Source organism: Vigna angularis, chromosome 2 (assembly GCF_016808095.1).
Source record: "Vigna angularis cultivar LongXiaoDou No.4 chromosome 2, ASM1680809v1, whole genome shotgun sequence".
Lineage (NCBI taxonomy): Eukaryota > Viridiplantae > Streptophyta > Magnoliopsida > Fabales > Fabaceae > Vigna > Vigna angularis.
Window position 1 is genome coordinate 35,750,445 of NC_068971.1, and position 20,697 is coordinate 35,771,141.

Consider the following 20,697-nt stretch of genomic DNA (forward strand, 5'->3'; position numbering starts at 1 on the left):
AGCTCTTATAGAATTAAAGCTTTTGGTATCAAATGGTAGCCTCCTCCTTAAGTTAGAATGATCTTAAGCATGAAGATGAGCCAATGAAGGTGAGTGCACAGAAGCAATAAGCAATGAGGGTTATATGGTAAGGGTGCTCTCAGTTTAGATGTTAGAAAGGTGAGAATTGTTGTGTTTGGTGTTCTTAAGAGATGTTGGGCCAACTTTTAAGGAAGGTGGCTAAAGAAAACTACATGGGATGTTTTAGCCATGACTTTTGAGACAAGTATGATTACACAATAATAAAAGTTTGCATTTTCAATGATGAAGGTCATTTTTAGTTTGTCTTTTTGGGTTCATTGGTATTTGGTTGCACCTTGATACATGTCCAAAAAACTATGGTATGACCTACTACTCCATCTACCATGCAATCAATGTTAGGTAAGGGATATGCATCCTTCAGGTAGAATTTATTTAAGTTTGTATAGTCTATACACATGCATCATTTGTTGTTGGTTTTGCGAACTAAGACTATATCTCTTATCCACGTTGTGTAACGTGCTTCTTGGATAAAACTAGCTTGTAAGAGTTTTTCCACATCTACTTTTGCAACTTTTCTTTTCTCCTCCCTTAGTTTCCTCTTCTTTTGGACCATAGTCTTGGCCTCTTTGACAATTGACAACCTGTGTCATGTTATACTAGGATGTATGTCGGGTAAGTCTATAGTTACCCAAGCAAATGATCTGACTTTATCCTTCAGAATGATAGTCAATGTTTCCTCATATTGTCCCCGGAGAGTGGTACCAATCTTTAAAGACTTTCCTGTCATTATTGGAATGGGTTTGGTATCCCCAACTGGATTGTTGCGATTCACATATTCGACTCTAGGGTCTAGATCCTCTAACTTGTGCTCTTTTTGGAAAACAACTTTCTCTAGAGGAATGTTGTACTTATGTTGTGGGGAGTTGCAACCTGTAGCATTCTCGTGATGTTTTTTGATCTACATGAATTGTGTTAAGGATATACTTTGATTAACGGTAAAAACTTTCACAATAATTAATCAAGAATGTACTTTGATTAATTGACTTTTTACTTGGTTAGGAGGTAATAAAATTTAATTAAGAATGTACTTTGGTTGAATTTATTATAAATAATGTAAAAAAGATATTGTTTTTAATTGATAACTACTTTGGTTATCAGTGAGAATTCCAGCAAATTAATTAAAAATTTACTTTAATTAATTTGAAATAAAAAGCAATAATCAATTGAATAATAATATGTAGATAACCAATGATGAATCCAATTTGAAAAAAATAGCAGAATTGGCCTCATTTTAAATTCTTTTAATAATTTGTTATTTCATTCATTGTTATTAAATTCACATTTATATCACTCTTAAATATCAATTATATTAGGTAGATTTTTACTTTTGTATTGTGTTTTATTAACCTATCGTGTAAAGTAGAATAAATTATTAAAAAAAAATCATATTTGTTGGGATACGACTCATGGTAAACTTAACCTTATCTAGTTTGTTAACTACTAACTTGACAATACTGAAGTTGCCTTGATCAAGTAGTGATAATTTTGTAGTGTGGAAAATGTATCACTTACCTTGATTTAGGATTTTCTAATTTATTTAATTATCCTTAATTTGTTTTATATATGTATCTATTTTGTCCTAATGCTTACATGGATCCGTACTGTAAGATTGATTTATGCATCTTCAACCTTTTGGTATAGGTTGACGTGTGTTCAACAATACATACATAAAACAATCAATTAATATTAGCACATATTTCATTATATTTTATTTGTGCCAATCTTTCACAAATGATACTATTTATTTTAATATATGATCTTAGCAACACTTAGACTAACACGTTGAGATAACAGTTTTTTTTTTGTTATTGATACATTTTATTAAACATTTTACCAATACAAAACACTAGTGCTGTCAAAACAGGCCACTCGGCCTGACCCACCACAAGTTGGTTACTTAGTGAATCAACCTACCTTGGCTCATTTCTTAGCGAGGTAGAAAAATTCAAACCTGGCTCGACCCACCACGGGTTGGTAGGTTAAATGAGTTGGTTCACTGGTTCACTTAATTACAATTTTTTTTAAATAAAAAAAATTCAAACTTTTTGTAATTCAAATCTAAATAAATTTCACTCCCAAAATAATGTTAAACTCAAGACAATTCAAAATAATAATAAAAATACAATACAATCCATGTATAATGTGTCAGATGGTAGTTTTTAGGGTTTCATAAGATAATAAATTAATAAAATAAAATTAGGTGGGTTGGTGAGTCAACCCGGCTCACCAAGGATTCAACCTGGATTAGCCAGGTTTAAATAAGTCAGATTGAAAATTGACCTGCATAAAAAATAAAATACATTTTTTTCAAACCCAATCTTGCTCAAACCCGTGATGGATCAGGTTGACCCGCTGATTGTAACCCATTTTAACAGTTCTACAAAACATTATCACTACAACCATATACTCCTAACTAGAAAGAAGGAAAGTGAAAATAAATTAAATTAAAAGTTTAATTAAGTTTTAAATATATGATAAATTAAGTTTCAACCATAAACTCCTAATTAGAAAAAAAATATATAAGTAAAAATTAATTAAATTAAAAACTTAATTAAGTTTTTAATTGAATTCTTCGTCTTTTTGTCTATTTAATACTTTTTTTAATGGTTTAAACCCTTTAGTTGTCCCTATTTTTGTGGGTTTTTTCCATTTTGATCCCCTATTTTTTAGAATTTCCAATTAAGTCTTTAAAAGTGCTAATTTGAATCAATTGAACCCCAACCATTAAATTTACTTAACGGAGTTAAGATTTTGCACAAGTGGGAGGTTGATGTGTCAATTTTTTAAAACGTGGCATAAGCTAAGTGTTACGTGGAATGTCCTAAGTTTAACTTGAAAAATGTTTGATTAAAAATATTAAAAAAAAATTATCCTCCATTACAAGCACCACCCAGAAATCCTACCCAGAAATCGTACCCATAAATCTTCTTCCCAAAGTGACAAACAACAAAGAGAGACCCAACAGATAGAGAAGAAAGAAGCAATGGGTAAAGAAAAGTGGAAATGGTGGTTGGAACGCCAGTGGTGGATGCACGGTTCGGCGTTTCTCGCGATTTGGTGAACCCGTTTTGGAAGAGGAAGGGAACGGGCCGGCGACACTTCCGATCGGCGGTGCCTCCGGTTGCAGGTCGAAAGCTCATCTTTCTCAACCAAGGTAGTTTCTCCTTGCTGTGACATTAACGGAGGGATCGACGAGCGGAGGAGGCAAGGCGGTGACATTAACGACAGTTGTAATGGCGGCGGTGGCTAAAGAAGGAACTTGTTCGTCGCCTTCCATTGAGGAGAGAAGAAACTCTCCCCGCCTTATATTCCGGTCTTTTCTGTCTCGACAGACAATTTGTTCTCTCTTCCAAAATTAATCTAAAATTCTAAAATTGCAGCAGAGAAAAAAATATGAAATAGAGAGGGAGAGAAAGAAAGAGAGACAGACACTAAAGAGAGAGAAAACGATTTTACAAGGGTTAAAGGCATTGTGTTTGTAGGCAGAGAGGAGTGAGAGGGAACCTGTGGTGGTCGTGATTTGGGGGATTTTTGGCGAAGCCCCTATGTATTTTTGTGAAGGAGCAACATCAATGGCGTTTTATAGAAATAAGCAACAACAATTCAGTTATTTTCTGAAAAGTAATTTTTTATTAAAACCAGTCGAAATGAGGGTTTTTCTGGATCTGAAATATTCACATCACATCTTTGACACATTCAAAAATTAAGGATTTTAAACAAAATAACACTGCGTTGTATACGATAATCCAATCCCAAAATTGGTCACCATTGCCACAAGATGTACACCAAACACAGTAGATTGGGCTAATTTATGATAACACTTTGAACGATGAAACAACAAAATGAACTGAAAAATAAAGAAAAGAAAACTTGTTCTTATCATAAACCAGATTCATTGTGTTTTATTACAGTAAGAATTACCACAGCACACAAACTTTTTAAAGAAAAAAAAAACAACACAAAAAAAAGTAGGAAGTAAACAACAACAACATTGGATGATTCATAGGAAGAAGAAACACCAGTAGTAAGAATTACCCGAAAATTCTATTATTAAATCTCATTTCAGAAATCCTATTATAAAAGTTTAATCTTTTAAGAAATGTCACGTATAAACCTTTCAGCATGTCACGTTTAAAAAAATTGCCACGTCAATCTTTCACTTCATCAAAAACTTAACTTCGTTAACCAAATTTAATGGCAGGAGTTCAATTGATTTAAATTAGCACCTTTTAAGACTTAATTGGAAATTCTAAGATAAGAGATCAAAATGAGAAAAATCCACAAGGAACAACTAAAGAGTTTAAACTTTTTTAATTGAATCCCTACTATTTAATTTTTCAGTTAAATGGGTGACATGATTCTTATCATGCCTTATCACATTGCTTAATTATTTCCATATATAATTTTCTGTTAATATTAAACGACTTAATTTGTGATTAACATAACATATGACTTTTATTATTGGATTACGGCAACATGAAACCAAGAGAAAAAGAAAATGAAAACATTAATACGGTGTTGGAAGACTACAAATATCCGTCCAGAAAATCCTCTGCCACCAAAAAACCTTCTTTGACTTGCATGTTTATCTGAATATCAAAGTCCTCTTTTGCATGACCTAATGTTTGATTATGGATTACGATACACAACTCAATTAAAAAATAAAATATAATACTCAACAAAATAAAAAATATAATAAAAACTCAATTAAAAAACTTGAATCTTAATTAAGCCTACATTAAAAAAACATAAAACAAATAAACACTCATTCCCAAATATTAGACTAGAAATGACTACCTATGATTGCTCAATGATTTTTGCCTTAAAATTGGTGAACTCAAACACGTTCACCGTTGAAAAAGCCATGAAATGAAATCTCAATCCTAAATCATGAAAGAAAAATGTTACTTTCCTCAAACTATTTTTCTCTTTAAATTGGTTAAACAAATCTCCAATACCCATCTAAAATAGATGTGCATTTGTTGAGGCAAAAACTATAATCAGAAAGCTCCTCCTATTTTTAGATTAAAAAGTTACTTAAAAGTCATGTGCCATGCTTCAACATTATTAGATGAATAAACTTTGTTAATTGGATGGCGATAGTGTAACTAAAACGCAATTTCTAACTCATGCAATTTCTTAAACTTCATAGCAGATTTCTGTAATTTCCTCTTGCTATTTACTTTAAGTAAACTTGACAATAATATCATATTTCAATAATCCAATACCACTGCTTGGATTAAATTGCTTGTTTTAGTTGGATTGAGTAAAGTCTATTTTATTTTTTATAAATAAAGCTTAATTATATTTTCTGAGATACCATCTGCACAAAATTTATTTTTAAAAAAACGTATCCTGTCACTGTGCAGAAAATACCTTTAACGTCACCCTTTAAACGTCTGACATTCGAATATCCAACGTAAAAAATGACCAGTAGTATTTTTCGTAAATAAAACAACTATTTAGACGTCGGCTATGGAAGGGTCTGACGTCTAAATGCTCATATACGTCGGCTCCCCCAATTAAACGCTAAAACTAAATGAAAAAGTTAATAAAAAATAATTTTTTATTCTATTTAGGCGTTTGTTAATTGGGGGAACCGACGTCTAAACCCTAAACCCAGAAATTTAAAAAGTCACTTTTTGACTCCATTTCGACGTCCGATCCTGCCACTCCGACCTCTAAAGCACTTTAGACGTCTGTTAATTGGGGAAACCGACGTCTAAACCCTAAACCCAGAAATTTAAAAAGTCACTTTTTGACTCCATTTAGACGTCTGATCCCGTCACTCCGACTTCTAAAGCCCTTTAGACGTCTATTATTGGGGAACCGACGTCTAAATTTCGGCATTAAAACACCGTGAACGCAAGACAGTCGTTACGCGCACTCATTGTTCATCATCTTCGTCGCGTTTCTCTCTACGGGTTACGCTTTTCAGGTTCGTTTTCTCACTTTTGCACCGTTTTAAATTAATTTTACTCTAATTACATCACTCTTTGATGCATTATCTTTCATTTGAACCGATTAAAATGCGTTTTCGTTGGATTTTGGTGCAGTTATTCTCGTGTCCTTGGGCGGCGTTCTTTGGCGGCGATTTCTTGCGTTTTGTACTCCTCCCATTCCTTCCACTACGTTTTTAAAATCATCCAATAAAAAAAATGTACAATACATTCTCTTCAACTAAAATATAAAGTTGTAAACTCGAATCACCATGAGTCAAGAGCATCTCAGAGACGTCTGACCTATATGAATCGGACATCTATATAGACGTCTGACCTATATAGACGTCGGACCTAGGTCAGACGTCTCATTAACGTCACCACCCATATAGACGTTGGACAAAGATTAGACGTTAAAAGCCCAAAATAACAGACGTCTAAAGTCCTTTCTACACTAGTGTGTGGATACCAATATCATAAAATACTACTTTTTCTCTATTATTGGTTGAGACAATTAATTAGTGCAACACATATATTTAAGGTAGTTATTATTATAAAAGTCAACAAATCTATTAGACTTAATTTATTAAAGTCAATATCACCGGAAACAATTCTTTTAGTAAATTTATTGATTTTTACGATAATTACCTCAAAAATCATAAATGACATTATATGAAATGTATGTTGTGGTAAATTCAATTTTATACATAAAAAACTGAAAAGATAGAAAAAAAAAATGTTTTTGAGCGATTCTGATAATTTTTTTGAGTTATTCTGTTATGTACGTATAATGTGTCTAATATTTATCAATTTGATATACGACTAGTTTATGAGAACCTTGGACTATCTATGTTAAAAATTATTTTTTCAATCACCTTTATCGACGAAAATTAGAAAGAAACTTTATGTCAAATATTTCGGTAAAAGTATTACTCTAATGTCGTAGTTATAATTATTGTAATTAAATATAAAAAAATTACTTTTTTTTTCTAATTTTTTATATTTAATTACAATTTATTCGAATTATATTTAATTTAGTTTGACTGTTTGAACGTTGGTTAGAAATTGACGTAGATGTTCCATAAGATCGAGAGAAGTTTAGTTTTTTCTTTTCTTTTCCGCGTCTCAAGCGACTATTTTCCACTGTTTACGTTCTTACACTTCTCTGTGCTTGCCACGTGTCCTCCCTCACCTCCTCCTCTTCTTAGTGATCCTAATTCTTCTCATATTCTCAACACTTATTTTTTCTCTCCAAGTTGTTCTCATTGCACATACTGTTCATTTCCTGCAGCTTGTGAAGAGTGCACCATGATGCCATTGGTTTGATTTTTCTGTGTTGGTGTAGCATTTGTCATTGATTTTGTGTTACAACAATTGGTTACATCCTTACTTATTTAATGATCTTGTGGATGCATGTGCAACTTGTTGAACTGAATCAATAAATGCTAAGGATATTTCTCTGTGTACCAATATCAAGCAACAAGAGTGCTGCTGAGGAATATTGCAGTGAAACTGAAAAGCAAGGTTTATTACGAAATGAGTTTCAGTGTTTTTATTTGATCCCTTTGCTGATTGTATTAGTTGCAGGAATTTATTGTCACCATGCTCACTCCTTTGTGTTGGTTTGCTTGAATTTTTTAAGTAGTTTGTTTTATAGTGTTGCTTTGAGAAGGTTCTTCCGTGTGGTGCAACTTTAGGATAAGAAAAGGACTGATGGATTGGCTGCATTGTGTAGACTGTGATGTTTTTTGTCTGTTTCATGAAAGTTCAGTACTTCTAGTTAGAAGGAGATTAAAAGTATGCTTTTATTCCTTAAAACTATTTTGAAATTTGAGTTTAGTTTATATCAAATTTTAATACATTCGTATCAGAAGTGACGTAATTTTAGGTTTCTGTCTACTAAAAGAACACATTTTGCAGTTAAAATGTAGAAACTAAATAAAGATGTGACAGATTAAAAATATATTTTATCCTTAAATAAACTTGTTGGCGAATATTTTCTTTGGATTGTGAGTAAATTAGCTTGTTCTTTTGGCCAATGGTAGAACTCTGCAAGTTCATTGAGTATGCGATGGTTGTGGAATGGAACTTGGTTGTAGTCTGGGGTTGGCTGGATTTTGAGTTCATGTTTTCTGGATAGGATGTGGGCATACTAGTTATGTTCTTCATAGTAAAAAGGATGATCTGGGTGTGAATATGATTCAATAGAGTGTACAATGGCCTCAAAGTAAAACTTGAAGGTAAATTGAATGTGCTAGATTGTGAAGTAGTCTTAGAACAAAATATGGTACCACTTAATCACGGGTATATGTTGAGGAAATTTTGTAGAATAGCCATAAATGCGTAAGCATCCGTTTTCTACCTTTTTTTTTTTCTCTGATTTTTCCAGATCTACATGACACCTATAATTTTCCCACAAATGCAGATTTAATCATAATAGACGTGTATTTTGTTATCCTATCCTATTATCACATATATCCTCTGTTATGACTTTTTTCATTCATGTAATATTTTCCAGATCATTTTTTCGCATCACAAAAGACAAAAAAGAACATCCTGAAAGGTTAGAGGTCTTGCACCAAGAAGACAATATCATAGCCCTGGTATTTTTCTTTCTTCATTAGGTTCAGAAGGTGAATTTTGTTAATCTGGTGTATTATTTGCTTCTTCTTTTTAAGTGCATGGCAACAGAGGGATTATAGGGCTTGATTGCTACCATTAATTCTTTATGATTGTTCAATTGGGATTGGGGTGGGTAGGAGAAAATCTTATTCTTGTCTTATCACTTTGTCCTTATAAAAGGAAACAAGTTATCTATCTTTTTGAGTTTAAAAATGAGTCATCATTTTTTTTAAACCTTGGCAACATGACAGCGATAAGGAGACAATCAATAAATACGTTCGACATAATCAACAGAGTATAATGAGCTCAAAATACTCCATCAGTTTGATGATGTACAGATGAATTTCCCATATGCTGATTTTTTGGGAAGTTTTAATGCAAAATTTAGCACGAATGGGCGTTTAAAGTTGAAGCAGTCTATTTAACAGCAATTTTGTTGCAGTGCTTCAATTATGTACTCATGGCAACTATCTGGAAGTGATTTTTTTTTTGTTCTTGTATCATACTTTCAGGTTGTTTTAGCTTCATTGGGGTTTGAAGGGAAAAATGTCGTTTAAGAGATCAAAATCAGTGACTGAAAGAACTCTATCTACTGAAGAGGAGCAGATGAAGGTACTTGACATTCATCTGGCCTTATTTTATGAATGTGAAATGATAAATCTGATGCATTGTTATTGTACATTAGTGCAGACTCTGATATTTTATCTTCCATCCCAATGTTTGCTTTAGTTCTTCATTTTTAGGCAATCAGTTATTTATCTTAGACGAGGGTAATTTTTTTGGAGGAATTTTGAAGTGGAAAATTATTTGATTTCCCTTTTTGTCTTAGGTTCTAGAAGTCAAAAAGATGATTGGTCCAATTGCTGAGAAGTGCTCAGTTCTGTGCTCGGATGCATCAATTCTAAGATACCTTAGAGCGCGCAGTTATAATACTAAGAAGACTGCAAAGATGTTGATAGGCACCATAAAATGGAGGCTGGAGTTCAAGCCTGAGAATATTCAATGGGTGTGCAACAAATTTTTTTTTTTTATCTATCTTTTTCCATAAAATAAAAATAGAACATATTAGAGTTCAAAGCATGAAAGTTGGCCAAATATGCTAGTTTTCTAAAGGCTTACTAGTACAGTTACTCTGTAAAAACGTGTGAACAGAATAGATAAATATAGCTCAAACCCAACTAAAATTCACTGTCTAGTTTTATAGGTGAATTGACTGTAATTGCAAATAAGTAATTTATGTGGCTTTATCAGTATAATTCTCTCTATCTCAGATTTTATTTTGTTCAGTCAATTACATAGATGAGTTGCATGCTGTTAACTAGATAACTGCAAATGAAAGACATATATCTTGTTTTTTTTTTTCTACTTTTTATGCAATTAGGGTGATATTGCTCAAGAAGCTGAGAGAGGAAGGCTGTATAAAGCTGATTACTTGGACAAGCAAGGAAGGATTGTTTTTGTTATTAGACCTGGTATTCAGGTAGTCTAAATATTTTGAGAGAGTAAGCTCAACATTCTTTTTTTTGTGTGGTTGTACTTAGCAGCTGAGCCTTCTTGCTGTTTGGTATCATTGCAATATAATTGAAGTTTGAGTATAAGGTTAATTTAATCTCTAAAATTGTGATTTATTATCACTTCAATCCTAGAATTAACAAAATTCAAGAAAATCTCTGAAACTGTAATATCTGTGATTCGAGTCCACAGACTTATGTGAACCAAGTTACAGCTTGGGAGTTTTTATTTGAAGTTTTGTTAATGATGGGAACTAGAGTAGTTTACAATTTCAAGGGCTAATTGTTCTTTTAATCTTAGAAGTTTCAATGCTTTTGACTAAGACTTCTTCATCTATCCAATTTAGAGTACAAACACTCCAATTGCGCAAATCAAGTATCTAATTTACTGTTTGGAGAATGCCATATGGAATCTAGGTTCCAATCAAGAGCAGATGGTTTGGCTCATTGATTTTCAAGGGTGGAACACAGCATGCTTGTCTATGAAGGTTGCACGAGACACTGCTCAAATCCTGCAGGCTCATTACCCGGAGAGGTTGGGCATTGCAATTTTTTACAATCCACCAAAAGTGTTTGAGTCATTTTGGACGGTATGACACCATAACATCTCCTGTATTCATCACTGTCTACTTTTCATTAGAAGGGAGGGGCAATGATTTTGTGAGACGAGGCTTGAATATGTAATGATATTCTCCTACTGATGTTGTTTGAGAAAATATTTTTCTCATTTGCTTGGCATTTTTCTGATGTTTACGTTGTTTCTGTTGTAAAAACTTAAGATTCTGCATGCAACTTGTTTGTTGAAAGAGAACATAAACACATGTGCTTGATGAGAACTTGTATGTGCACATGCATGTGGTCAGTGTTTAGTCATATTATGCATCTCCTAGTTTGGAGATACTTTTGGTTGATTTCTGTTCCACCGTGCTGAATCATTAAATATGGGAAATATTACTCCAACCAGAGTGTAGTATTAGTTTCAAGTGAGCTGATAGATCAGATGAAAGGACTCCTGTGATTTATAAGTAGAAAGACAAGCTGGAATTTCTTTTGTTGGTTTCCTTTGTTAAAATTTGCTCAATAACCTCTCTTAAATTCAGTATTGTTGTATTTGCTTAGTGGTTTTTATGATCGTGCTTTTCATGTTACCAGATGGTGAAACCATTTCTAGAACCCAAGACTCACAAAAAGGTGATATTTGTTTACCCTCATAACCCAAGAAGCTGCGCGGTGATGGAAGAACACCTTGACATGGACAAGGTGGAATCCTATTTTGGTGGGAAAACTTCAGTTGGATTCAACTATGAAGCTTATGCTCGGAAAATGAAAGCAGATGAGAGTACCATGTCTCGTGTATTTGATTCATGTTGTTCATCATCGCCCGGACTTTTAGACTCAAAATCTCTCGAACCAGTGCAGTCACTTAACAGTGCTTCTGTGGGTGAAGCAGCATCTAGGGAGAAAGCAATTTGTTCAAACTTGGAAGATGCTGATGGTAGTACAAATGGAAAGATAACGTGCTCCCAGTATGAATCCAATAAGGTCAATGAACCAAACAAGATATAAAGGGCTGAATCAGAAGAAAAGTAGGCATAGGCAAGGTGGATTATATTACTCATTCAAACTACACAAACACTGAACTTCAATCAGTATGCATTATAGGTTTGAAAGTGTCATCTGAACCATTACTTTCTCAACCAAAGCCACTTGTGGTCCAGACCAGCATGGATCCAAATCTCACTCAAAAAGATAAAAGTTTGAGTTGGCTCATGTGGCATTAGAATGTCAGAAAAATTCAAGAAATAGAAATTTCAGATTTCTTTCATGTTACTTTTTCCCTCTCCCTAAGTTTCTCTATCTTTCTGTGTGTTGTGGTGGGGTTCTGATAGGGTGTGTTTCAGTGATTGTGATTGCTATTTGTTCAATGTCAAGCTATGATGAGAAACACCTACCACCCTTTCATGTACTAAGGTACAACCCAAGACCTAATTCACAAAAAGTTAATTTTCCTTTAAACATGAAAATTTTGTAGAGATGAAGCATTTTCCATATTAATGTATTTGTTCGTTCGTGATGGGGTGTCATGGAGCTGGAGTTGCATCATCAAATCAGCATTTTAAACCAGGCTAGTAGTGGTTGTGACTTTACAGAAAGGAAAGCACATGACTCTTTCAGGGAAACATCTAACTTCAGAATTAATCATACTAATTTATTAGTACTATGAGATTCTAAATTTCTAATACAAATTACCATAAAGTATTTTCATAGGCAGAAATTAAAGATAGAGAAAAAAGAGGGAAAAAGGTTGCTTATCTTTTGATCCTTTCTCTAACTGGCTAAGCATAATATACAGTCAAAAAGTGAGTTCTTTAGTTCTGTAAGGCCCTGTGTCACCAGAGCTTTTATAACATCTTGATCTTATATTCTTTGGAAAAACAAGGACATTCATGTTAAGTGTATAATTGTAAATAAATAAATTCTAAAAATGAATTTTTATTTTATATTTCACTTGCAGTTTACTCTCAACATATTTTATAAGGTAAACGTCAAAAGAGATCTTCTGTTAAAAATAAAAAAACTTAAAAATAAAACAAACCCATTGGTTGAAAATTTTAAAAAACACTTAAAATGTACGAAGAATAATTTTCTTATAATTTTCTGGACACATGAATGTCATTTTTAAAATTTGCTCTACTAATTCAAACTAAAGAGGCATAATAAAAACAGAAATAAAAATATATTAATTAGTAAATAATATTTATTTTGTTTTGTAACTTTTTTTCAAGCATTTCTCAACTTCTTACGAAGAAATAGTAATTATTTTAATGCAATAATGTTGCCATAATGGCCTGTCTACTTTTCTTTAATGTGAATTTAAAAATGAAGATTAAGAAGTACACAACTCTTTTTTGACAGAGAAGAAGTACATAAAGTTAATGCTTAGTACATATACATCAAGACGTTTAAATTATATCAAGAAATGAATGAAATTCCTAAGAAAATACTAAAATATAAAAAATATAATAAGAATGAAGAAAGGAGCTCGAAATAGTTTTTTTTTTCATTTTTATGAAAAATAATGTTTACAAAATAAAATGGATGTTTAGGACTTCAATTTCAAATTTAGTCAACTATTTTAAAATAAACTGTTTTTATGAATATGAAAATTTATATCTCATGATTATTCTTCAACATTATTCTCCTTTCAACTTTGTTTCAATTTTTTGTCATGTAAAAATTGATTTTCGTGTATATAAAAAGAAGCATAATTGTTTAAAAACTAGTGTGGTTGTAATTAGTTGAAGAAAAACAATTCTGATTATAATTAATTACGATAGTAATAATCAATTTTACATATAATTATTTATTAATATAATTTAATTTTGTCCCAAACACACCTGAATATCAATAATTTCATCTATATTGTCACTGTGTATTAAAATAATTACTCTTAAATACTACTTAATTACTCAGTCAATAAATTCATATATCTATATATATATATCATTACAACTTTAACATTTTCTCTGTTAAATCACTCTCATCTTCCTTAATAATTTGCAAATATTTATCATTTTTTCTGCTGAGTCTATGACTTCAATAAATTATCATAATGACTTCACTTGCCGGCTAAAATCAGGAATCAAATTTTGGAAAGATTTATTAAAAAAGTGCGTTTGGTGATCACCACTAATCTAGAAAAGCACGCAGACAAAAATACACGTTTTGTAGAATAAATAAATAATAATAATAAATTCATGTCATCGATGGAATCATCGTGACCAACATTCATCTTTGATTCTTTACATTTTCTTAATTCCGTTTATAAATTATTTATAAAGAGACGTGAATATAGAATTTAAGCACGTCAGTGTTACAAACTTGGCCAGGAGAAATACTTGTACACCACGTTACTAGTATGAAATATTTGAATTTTAATTTTTGCTGGTTTTTTATGTTATTTATTTGTTTTACTTTTAAGATACATTGATTTTTAATATTTTTAAATTATTAAAATAAAATTTATATTTTTAAAATATCAGAGAAATAATAAAAGTATAGTTTTAAACATAATAGAAAAAACAACAAAATTTATTTGAACATAAACAAAAACCTTAGACTTAAAAACATTGATAAAAAAAAGAAACAAATAGCTTATCGAACTAAACAAATGTCATCACATAAGTGAAATTAACATGAGTTATGTTAAGCTTAACGAAAATAATTAATACTTTGCAATGTGATAAATTAAAATTATAATTTCTAAATAAATGAGTTATGTATTCACTTTTAATGTTGATATGTCTTGAGTAGGGTTATTTCAAAAATAAATACTTTCAGAAGAAAAAAAAATGGATGAAAGATTGAATCTTGCATGAATCCAAAGTCCTAGAAGTTACTTTTTTTTTTATATACATTTCACAATTACAAGAAAGCATGACAGTGAAAAAGGTTCTTTGGAGAAAGCAACGTAGGAAAAAAAATAAAAATTAGTTGTAATAATGTAATGATAGCTTTCTTTGTCCTTTTCTTTTTCTTTTTCTTCTTCTTCTTCTTCACCTTCAATCTTCCCCTTTCTCTTCTTTTGGTGCCGCTTCACACTCTCTTTGTCAAACCATCAAATACACGTAGCCAATACATAACACACACGTTCAGCTCCTCATAGTTCCTGTTGCCAATGGTTTGCCACACAGAGTAAACAAAAGAAGGGACATTGAAAAGCACAGGATTCTCAATTATCCTTTGTTTTCTTTTGTTTCCACAATAATATCAGGTGAGTCATTTATCTCCACATTAGTTTTTTTTTTTTCATACCCTTTTTCCTCTTTATTTGGTTAGGTTATAGTGTAATCACCTTATAATTTTTCCTTAATTTCTGGAGTTTTCAGGCTTGGATTGATCTGTGGGATTGTTTTGATTCATGCTGAGGTACGTTTAAGTTTGAATGATGATAAATTTCCCTTCTTCTTTTTTTCATTTTTTGAGGGAACTGGTGTTGGTCGGTCTTTGGATCTTATTTGGGTACCTTTTTTGTTTGTTCATGCTTGATCAATCAAAACAGGTTTTAATTAGGGGGAGTTGTCAAAGGAGAGAGACAGAGAGGGGAAGATGGGATCAGAAATTGGAACCAAAATAAGGAAAGTTGTTGTAATTTCAATCAGAGGTGGTTTCAGATCAGCTTGCAATCATCCATTCCTTTTGGGGTTTTTGTGTTTCTTGCTTTTGTTGTACAGATCTTTTCCTTTTCTATTTTCTGTTTTGGTCTCTGCATCTCCTGTTTTGGTCTGCACTGCTATTCTGCTCGGGACCCTTCTTAGTTTTGGGCAGCCAAATGTGCCTGAAGTTGAAAAGGAAGAGAAAGTTACTCATAGCTTATCATCCTTCCAAGCTGGGTTTTCGGAGGGGGAGACTGTTTTTTCTGACAGAGATGAGAACTACTTTGTGAAGGGGTATTCACAAAATAAGAGTGATGTGGAAGAGAGGGGCATTGAGGAAGCAAGTTTGGTTGCTGAGAGGGATAATAGGACAGAAGAAGATCAAGACTTGCGTTCTGAATTGCCCCCAGATGATGTAGACTTGCTGGATATTCAGCCTGAGAAGAAAAATAGAGGGGAAGTGGAAGGGGAAAGGGAACTCCACAGTTTTGAGTTGGGAAAGAATAAGGAAATTCATGAAGAGAACCTGACTTCTGAAGCTGTTTCAAGTGATGAAGAAGCTATTGAGAAGCAATATGTCTTGGTTCAGAAAATGGATGATGATACTTTTGAATTTGAAAATGAGAAACCTCCAAGAGATCACGTGGACTTTTCTGCTAGCTCATCTTGGAAACAGGTGGAAAATGATGATGATGGTGATGATAATGTCTCGGTGGAGTCAGGTTCTGATGGGGCTGAAAGCTCTTCACCAGATGCTTCCATGGCTGACATAATTCCAATACTTGATGAACTCCACCCATTACTAGACCTAGATGCTCCACAACCAGCTCATGTGTCCCGTGATGGTTCTGATGCTGAATCTGAGAAGTCTCAGAATAGTGACGATGACAGTGTTGAATCAGATGAAGATACTGAAAACCCTGGTGATGTGGAAGATGATGGTATTGATGAACCCGATGATGAAGAGGAAGAAGAAGCTATAGGTGGCAAAGAAGATGAAAGTAAATCTGCCATTAAATGGACAGAGGATGACCAAAAGAACCTCATGGATCTGGGAAATTTAGAGCTGGAAAGGAACACGCGGTTGGAAAATCTTATTGCCAGGAGAAGACAAAAGAGATTGATATCTGAGAAGAATCTAATAGACTTAGACTTTGTTGATATTCCCAGTAATGTTGCACCTATTGCTACAGCCAGGCGTAATCCATTTGATTTCCCTGATGACTCCTTTGCTGCCATGGGATTACCACCCATTCCTGGATCTGCTCCTTCTATTCTACAACCTAGACGAAACCCTTTTGATATTCCCTATGACTCAAATGAAGAAAAACCTGATCTTAAGGGGGACAGTTTTCAACAAGAGTTTACAGTGTTTCATCAAAAAGATGCCCTTTTTCGGCGGCATGAAAGTTTCAGCGTAGGACCTTCAGTACTGGGGTTATCCAGGCAAGAGAGGTATGATTGGAAACCTGTCTTTGTATCCGAAAGGATGGCTTCAGAGGGAACAAGTTATTCTTCATTTCACAGGCAATCAAGTGAAGTAAGTGATTCAAAGTTGAGCTCTGTTCCAGATACTGAATCTTTGAGTTCAATTGATCAAGATGACAGGAAATTCAGTGAGCAGGACTTGTCTCAAGAAAATGAATTGGTATCTAACATGGATAATGCTTCTGATGTTGTTGAACATGGAAGCCAAAGCTCTGAAGAAAATGATTCTGTGGAGATGATACAAATTGAGGAGAGCAATGTTCGCCATGATGAAGTTGAGATAGTGCTGGGTGGGGTGGAAAATCCTTCTGAGATGGCGTTTTATCCTGAAACAGGAGAGGTTGAAATTCATGAACAATTTAATGCAGGGGAAACACATTTGAGAAGAGAACCAGGTGACGAGGAGAGCGACAGCCACAGCAGCAGATCAAGCCATTCTTCACTATCAGAAGTAATTGACAGCATGCCAGATGAGAAAATAGAGAGTTTGCAAGGAGATGATCATGTTTCAACTCAAGCTTCAGTGCAGGAATCTAACTTGCAGCATGTTAGTAGTAGTGAGGTGGAAGATAATCACCATGTAGAACCTGTTTATGATTCTAGTCCCCAGGCTTCTGAAACACTCCAATCATTTCCTTCACTATCTTCTCATGATTCTGCTTTGGAGTTTTCCGAGAGGGCAATGCCTCCTGCTTCAGTGGAAACTGCTAATGTGGCAGATAAGGAGTTGGATGTTCATGATCACAGACAGGAAAATAATACTTCTGATCATGATAAAACTCAAGCAGCCTCTTCCGAACATCACGTGGAAGCCCAAAATGCATTGACGTCTGAGAAATCTGAAGATGTGTATGTTGCAGCGAATGAGTTATCTGCAGCGAATACATCTACAGTGGCTGAGCCTCAGGTTATCCCTGTTTCTGTGGATGCAAATTTGTCTTCAGATATGGGATCAATAACCGGTGTGATTAATTCAGGCTTAGTACATGGTCAGGATGTAGCCGACCACATACATGCTGATTCTGAAATTCTTCACCAAGACAATATAAATTCTGTAGATTCAGATTCTGAAAAGTCACATATATCAGATAATGAATCTCTGGAGGAAAGTGCACTGCCCAACGAAATATCGAGATCTTTTAGTGCAAATGTGTCTGTGTTAGTCCAAGATGCAGATGAAATGTTGGATTCTGGGGCTTCAGATGCCCACCATATATCTTCTGATGGTTCCTTTATGCCTGCCCAACTGGATTTGCAACTTTCACCAGCAGCAGGGCCAGCACCAGTGGATCATCCTAGTCCACCTTCTGAAGAAAGCGGACATACAGAAATTTTTTTATCAAATAATGCTGGCATATATCAGATTCAGCAGGATAAAGCCTTGACAAGTTCTGTGGAACAAGGTGAAGCCAATATCTATGAAGATTTGGATAAGAATGTGGTTGTTTTCACTTCTGACAGTCAACATGAAAGTGATGAAAAGCCTTCTTCTAACATGGAGAATCATAAATCAATCTCCGATAAATCAGTTGTTGAACCATCTTTTAGTGATCATGATGAAAGTCAGGTAAGTGACATGACAATCTATGCCTCCATTATCTAAATAATTTATCTTCCAAACTTCTTTTTCTTTAAGGGTCCATTTATTTATCAAGGAAAATTACTTGATGATGTCCTAAAAGGAAATAGTGGTGTTTTTTATTTTAATTTTGAGGACATGCTATTGATAATATTCTCAATGCTTACGAAATTCAAATGGGATTTGGAATTCTACTTATCTGTACTTGCCATTAAATCATAGAATTGTTTCGGGGGCAATAAGTGCTTACTTCCGATAACATCTGCATCCCAAAGAAATTTCTATACTACAGACTTTCCACTTTGGGGGGAGAAAAAGATCTTATCTTCTTAACATATATTCAGAATCTACACATAGCACTGATGCCCTGTCACAACTTTTGTAGGATATAAACAAGCTGTAATTTTGAACCCAAAAGGGTAGTATATATAAATAAACCTGTTATATTTTTTACGTTTCAATTAATTTGATGTGCATGTCCTCTGCAAAAAGAAAAAGTTATAAAATATTGCCCATTCTAAAAAATGCTAAAGAAAAAAAAAATTGTATTAATAGCTATTTTCCCTTTTTTTACCACATTGAGATATTAAATATGGTAGAGTTAGCTCTATTTTTTTCCATTCAAATTTAAAGAATGGACAATTGAATACCCTTCAATAAGTAAATAGATTCCAAACATGTAAAACGCAATTACTGTTAGATTTTTTTTTTCTGTGATTCCCAGAAGTCAGAAGGAGAATGAGATGTCAAACACATAGGATGTTTAGTAAGAATATATATGTGAAGTTCAGTTTCATTGTACAAGTGATAGAATATTTTCTTTCCAAATTGTAATTGTTTGAATGATGTATTCTATGACTATTTCTGCAAACATGATGGATGTACGTGAATAGTTTGTTCCGTTCTTTTGACTTCTTTTTTATCTGAAGCTCATACCAGCTCTGCTGGCATTGGGTTTCTTCCACAAAAAGTGTTATTATGGATTTCAGACTCTAAATTAGCTGATTAAACTGATCATAATTTCTTTAACATTCTGCAGAGTTCTTCTGCTATCCACATTGAATCAGCACAGAGCTTTGGCAGATCCAATGATGAAACTGGAGAGTTGCAAGATGCGACTCAAAAAGTTCAACCAAGCATTTCTTCTGTGACCTCAGAAAAATCCCAAAATTCTGAATTCGGGTCACCCTCTGGTGAAGTGGATTTGGAAGTTGATAGGCATGGGGCAGTTGAAAGGGATACCGAAGTGCTAGAAACTGCACTTGCTTCAGAAGAGAGCATGTCTCAGGTTACTGAAGAAAATAGCAATGAATTTGATGATATGAAGGAAATTGACGAAGGATTCTTGTCAGAATTGGACACTGTTGGAGACTTTCGTGTCAATGATGCTGGTGTATCACTTCGTACTGACACTGAACATGAGAAAACTGGAGATTCTCAAGTTTTTTCACTCCCTAAGGATGTAAAGATAGAAGAGATTGAACAGGGCATCCCAGTTCTTGAAGCAAGATCACTTGAAGATGTTAACCTGGCTTTTAAGCAACTTCAAGAAGGAGTGGATGTTAAAGAAGTTATCCTTCCAAGTACCATTAAGGATCAGCATGCTATTGAAGAATCTAAAGATCATCTGGAAGCTAATTCAGACCTTGAGGTTGTTGAAGCCAGATCTCTGGAAGATATTAACATTGCTTTAAAGCAAGCATCTGAAGGAAATAAAGGGGAGCTTCCAAATTCCTTGGATTTGAAAGCCACTTCAGTCAAAGTTGAAGAAAATGGAGTTGGCTCGTCAAAGGTGAATGAATCCAGTTCTGAAGAAACAAACAGAACTACGGCAGATAAATCGGAAAATATACCCATCAGTGGCTCCAGTGACAAGGCAAAATCTCACAGTAGGAAATCTACTTCCAGTTCCAGTTCCAGCTCAAGCTCGAGCGATTCTGATTGATATGGTGAGAGGCCACTTTGAGCACTGAAGAAAGAATCGTAAGTTTCTCATTTATATTGTTTTATTTATTTGTCCTTCAGTGGTGGGAATTTAGCCAATCAAGTCTTGGCTAATGGTAGTCAGTCAGGTCAGGTTTCGTAAATTTTGTTGGATTGGTTTCTTCAAGAATGAGTTTTTGGTTTTATTTCTTGAAGCGTGCAGTTTTTTGTTCAATTTTATCCCGAGTGTGAGCAATTTGGCATATACAGGGTGAGTGTTTATTTCCAACAAGTGCACATTGTGTTGTCCAAAAAGAAGAAAAGAAAGAAATTGGAGTATTGTACATTATACTTTGATTGTAGAAAGAAATGGTGAATGGACTTTGTTTATTTGTATA

General features: G+C 33.7%; 2 protein-coding genes across 4 annotated transcripts; both read left to right on the forward strand.

The window, feature by feature from the left end:
• The first annotated feature begins 7,156 nt into the window (after window positions 1-7,156).
• On the forward strand, window positions 7,157-12,186 carry LOC108328108 (uncharacterized). 2 transcript variants are annotated; one of them, XM_017561903.2, is made up of 8 exons: window positions 7,157-7,340; window positions 7,471-7,544; window positions 8,539-8,623; window positions 9,155-9,254; window positions 9,472-9,648; window positions 10,024-10,122; window positions 10,501-10,743; window positions 11,306-12,186. In XM_017561903.2, exons 4-8 carry the CDS (start codon window positions 9,189-9,191, stop codon window positions 11,717-11,719), a joined length of 999 nt encoding a protein of 332 aa, XP_017417392.1. In that variant the 5' UTR covers window positions 7,157-7,340; window positions 7,471-7,544; window positions 8,539-8,623; window positions 9,155-9,188; the 3' UTR covers window positions 11,720-12,186. The 2 variants fall into 2 exon arrangements, with proteins under 2 accessions (XP_017417392.1, XP_017417393.1); XM_017561904.2 differs by lacking the exons at window positions 7,157-7,340; window positions 7,471-7,544 and adding an exon at window positions 7,951-8,260.
• Window positions 12,187-14,663: 2,477 nt separating this feature from the next.
• Window positions 14,664-20,697, forward strand: LOC108329082 (uncharacterized). Of its 2 annotated transcripts, none has more exons than XM_017563085.2 (4): window positions 14,664-14,927; window positions 15,036-15,082; window positions 15,216-18,364; window positions 19,416-20,697. In XM_017563085.2, the coding sequence occupies exons 3-4, from the start codon at window positions 15,263-15,265 to the stop codon at window positions 20,319-20,321; spliced, it is 4,008 nt and encodes a 1,335-aa protein (XP_017418574.1). In that variant the 5' UTR covers window positions 14,664-14,927; window positions 15,036-15,082; window positions 15,216-15,262; the 3' UTR covers window positions 20,322-20,697. The 2 variants fall into 2 exon arrangements, with proteins under 2 accessions (XP_017418574.1, XP_017418573.1); XM_017563084.2 differs by having other exon boundaries at window positions 15,043-15,082.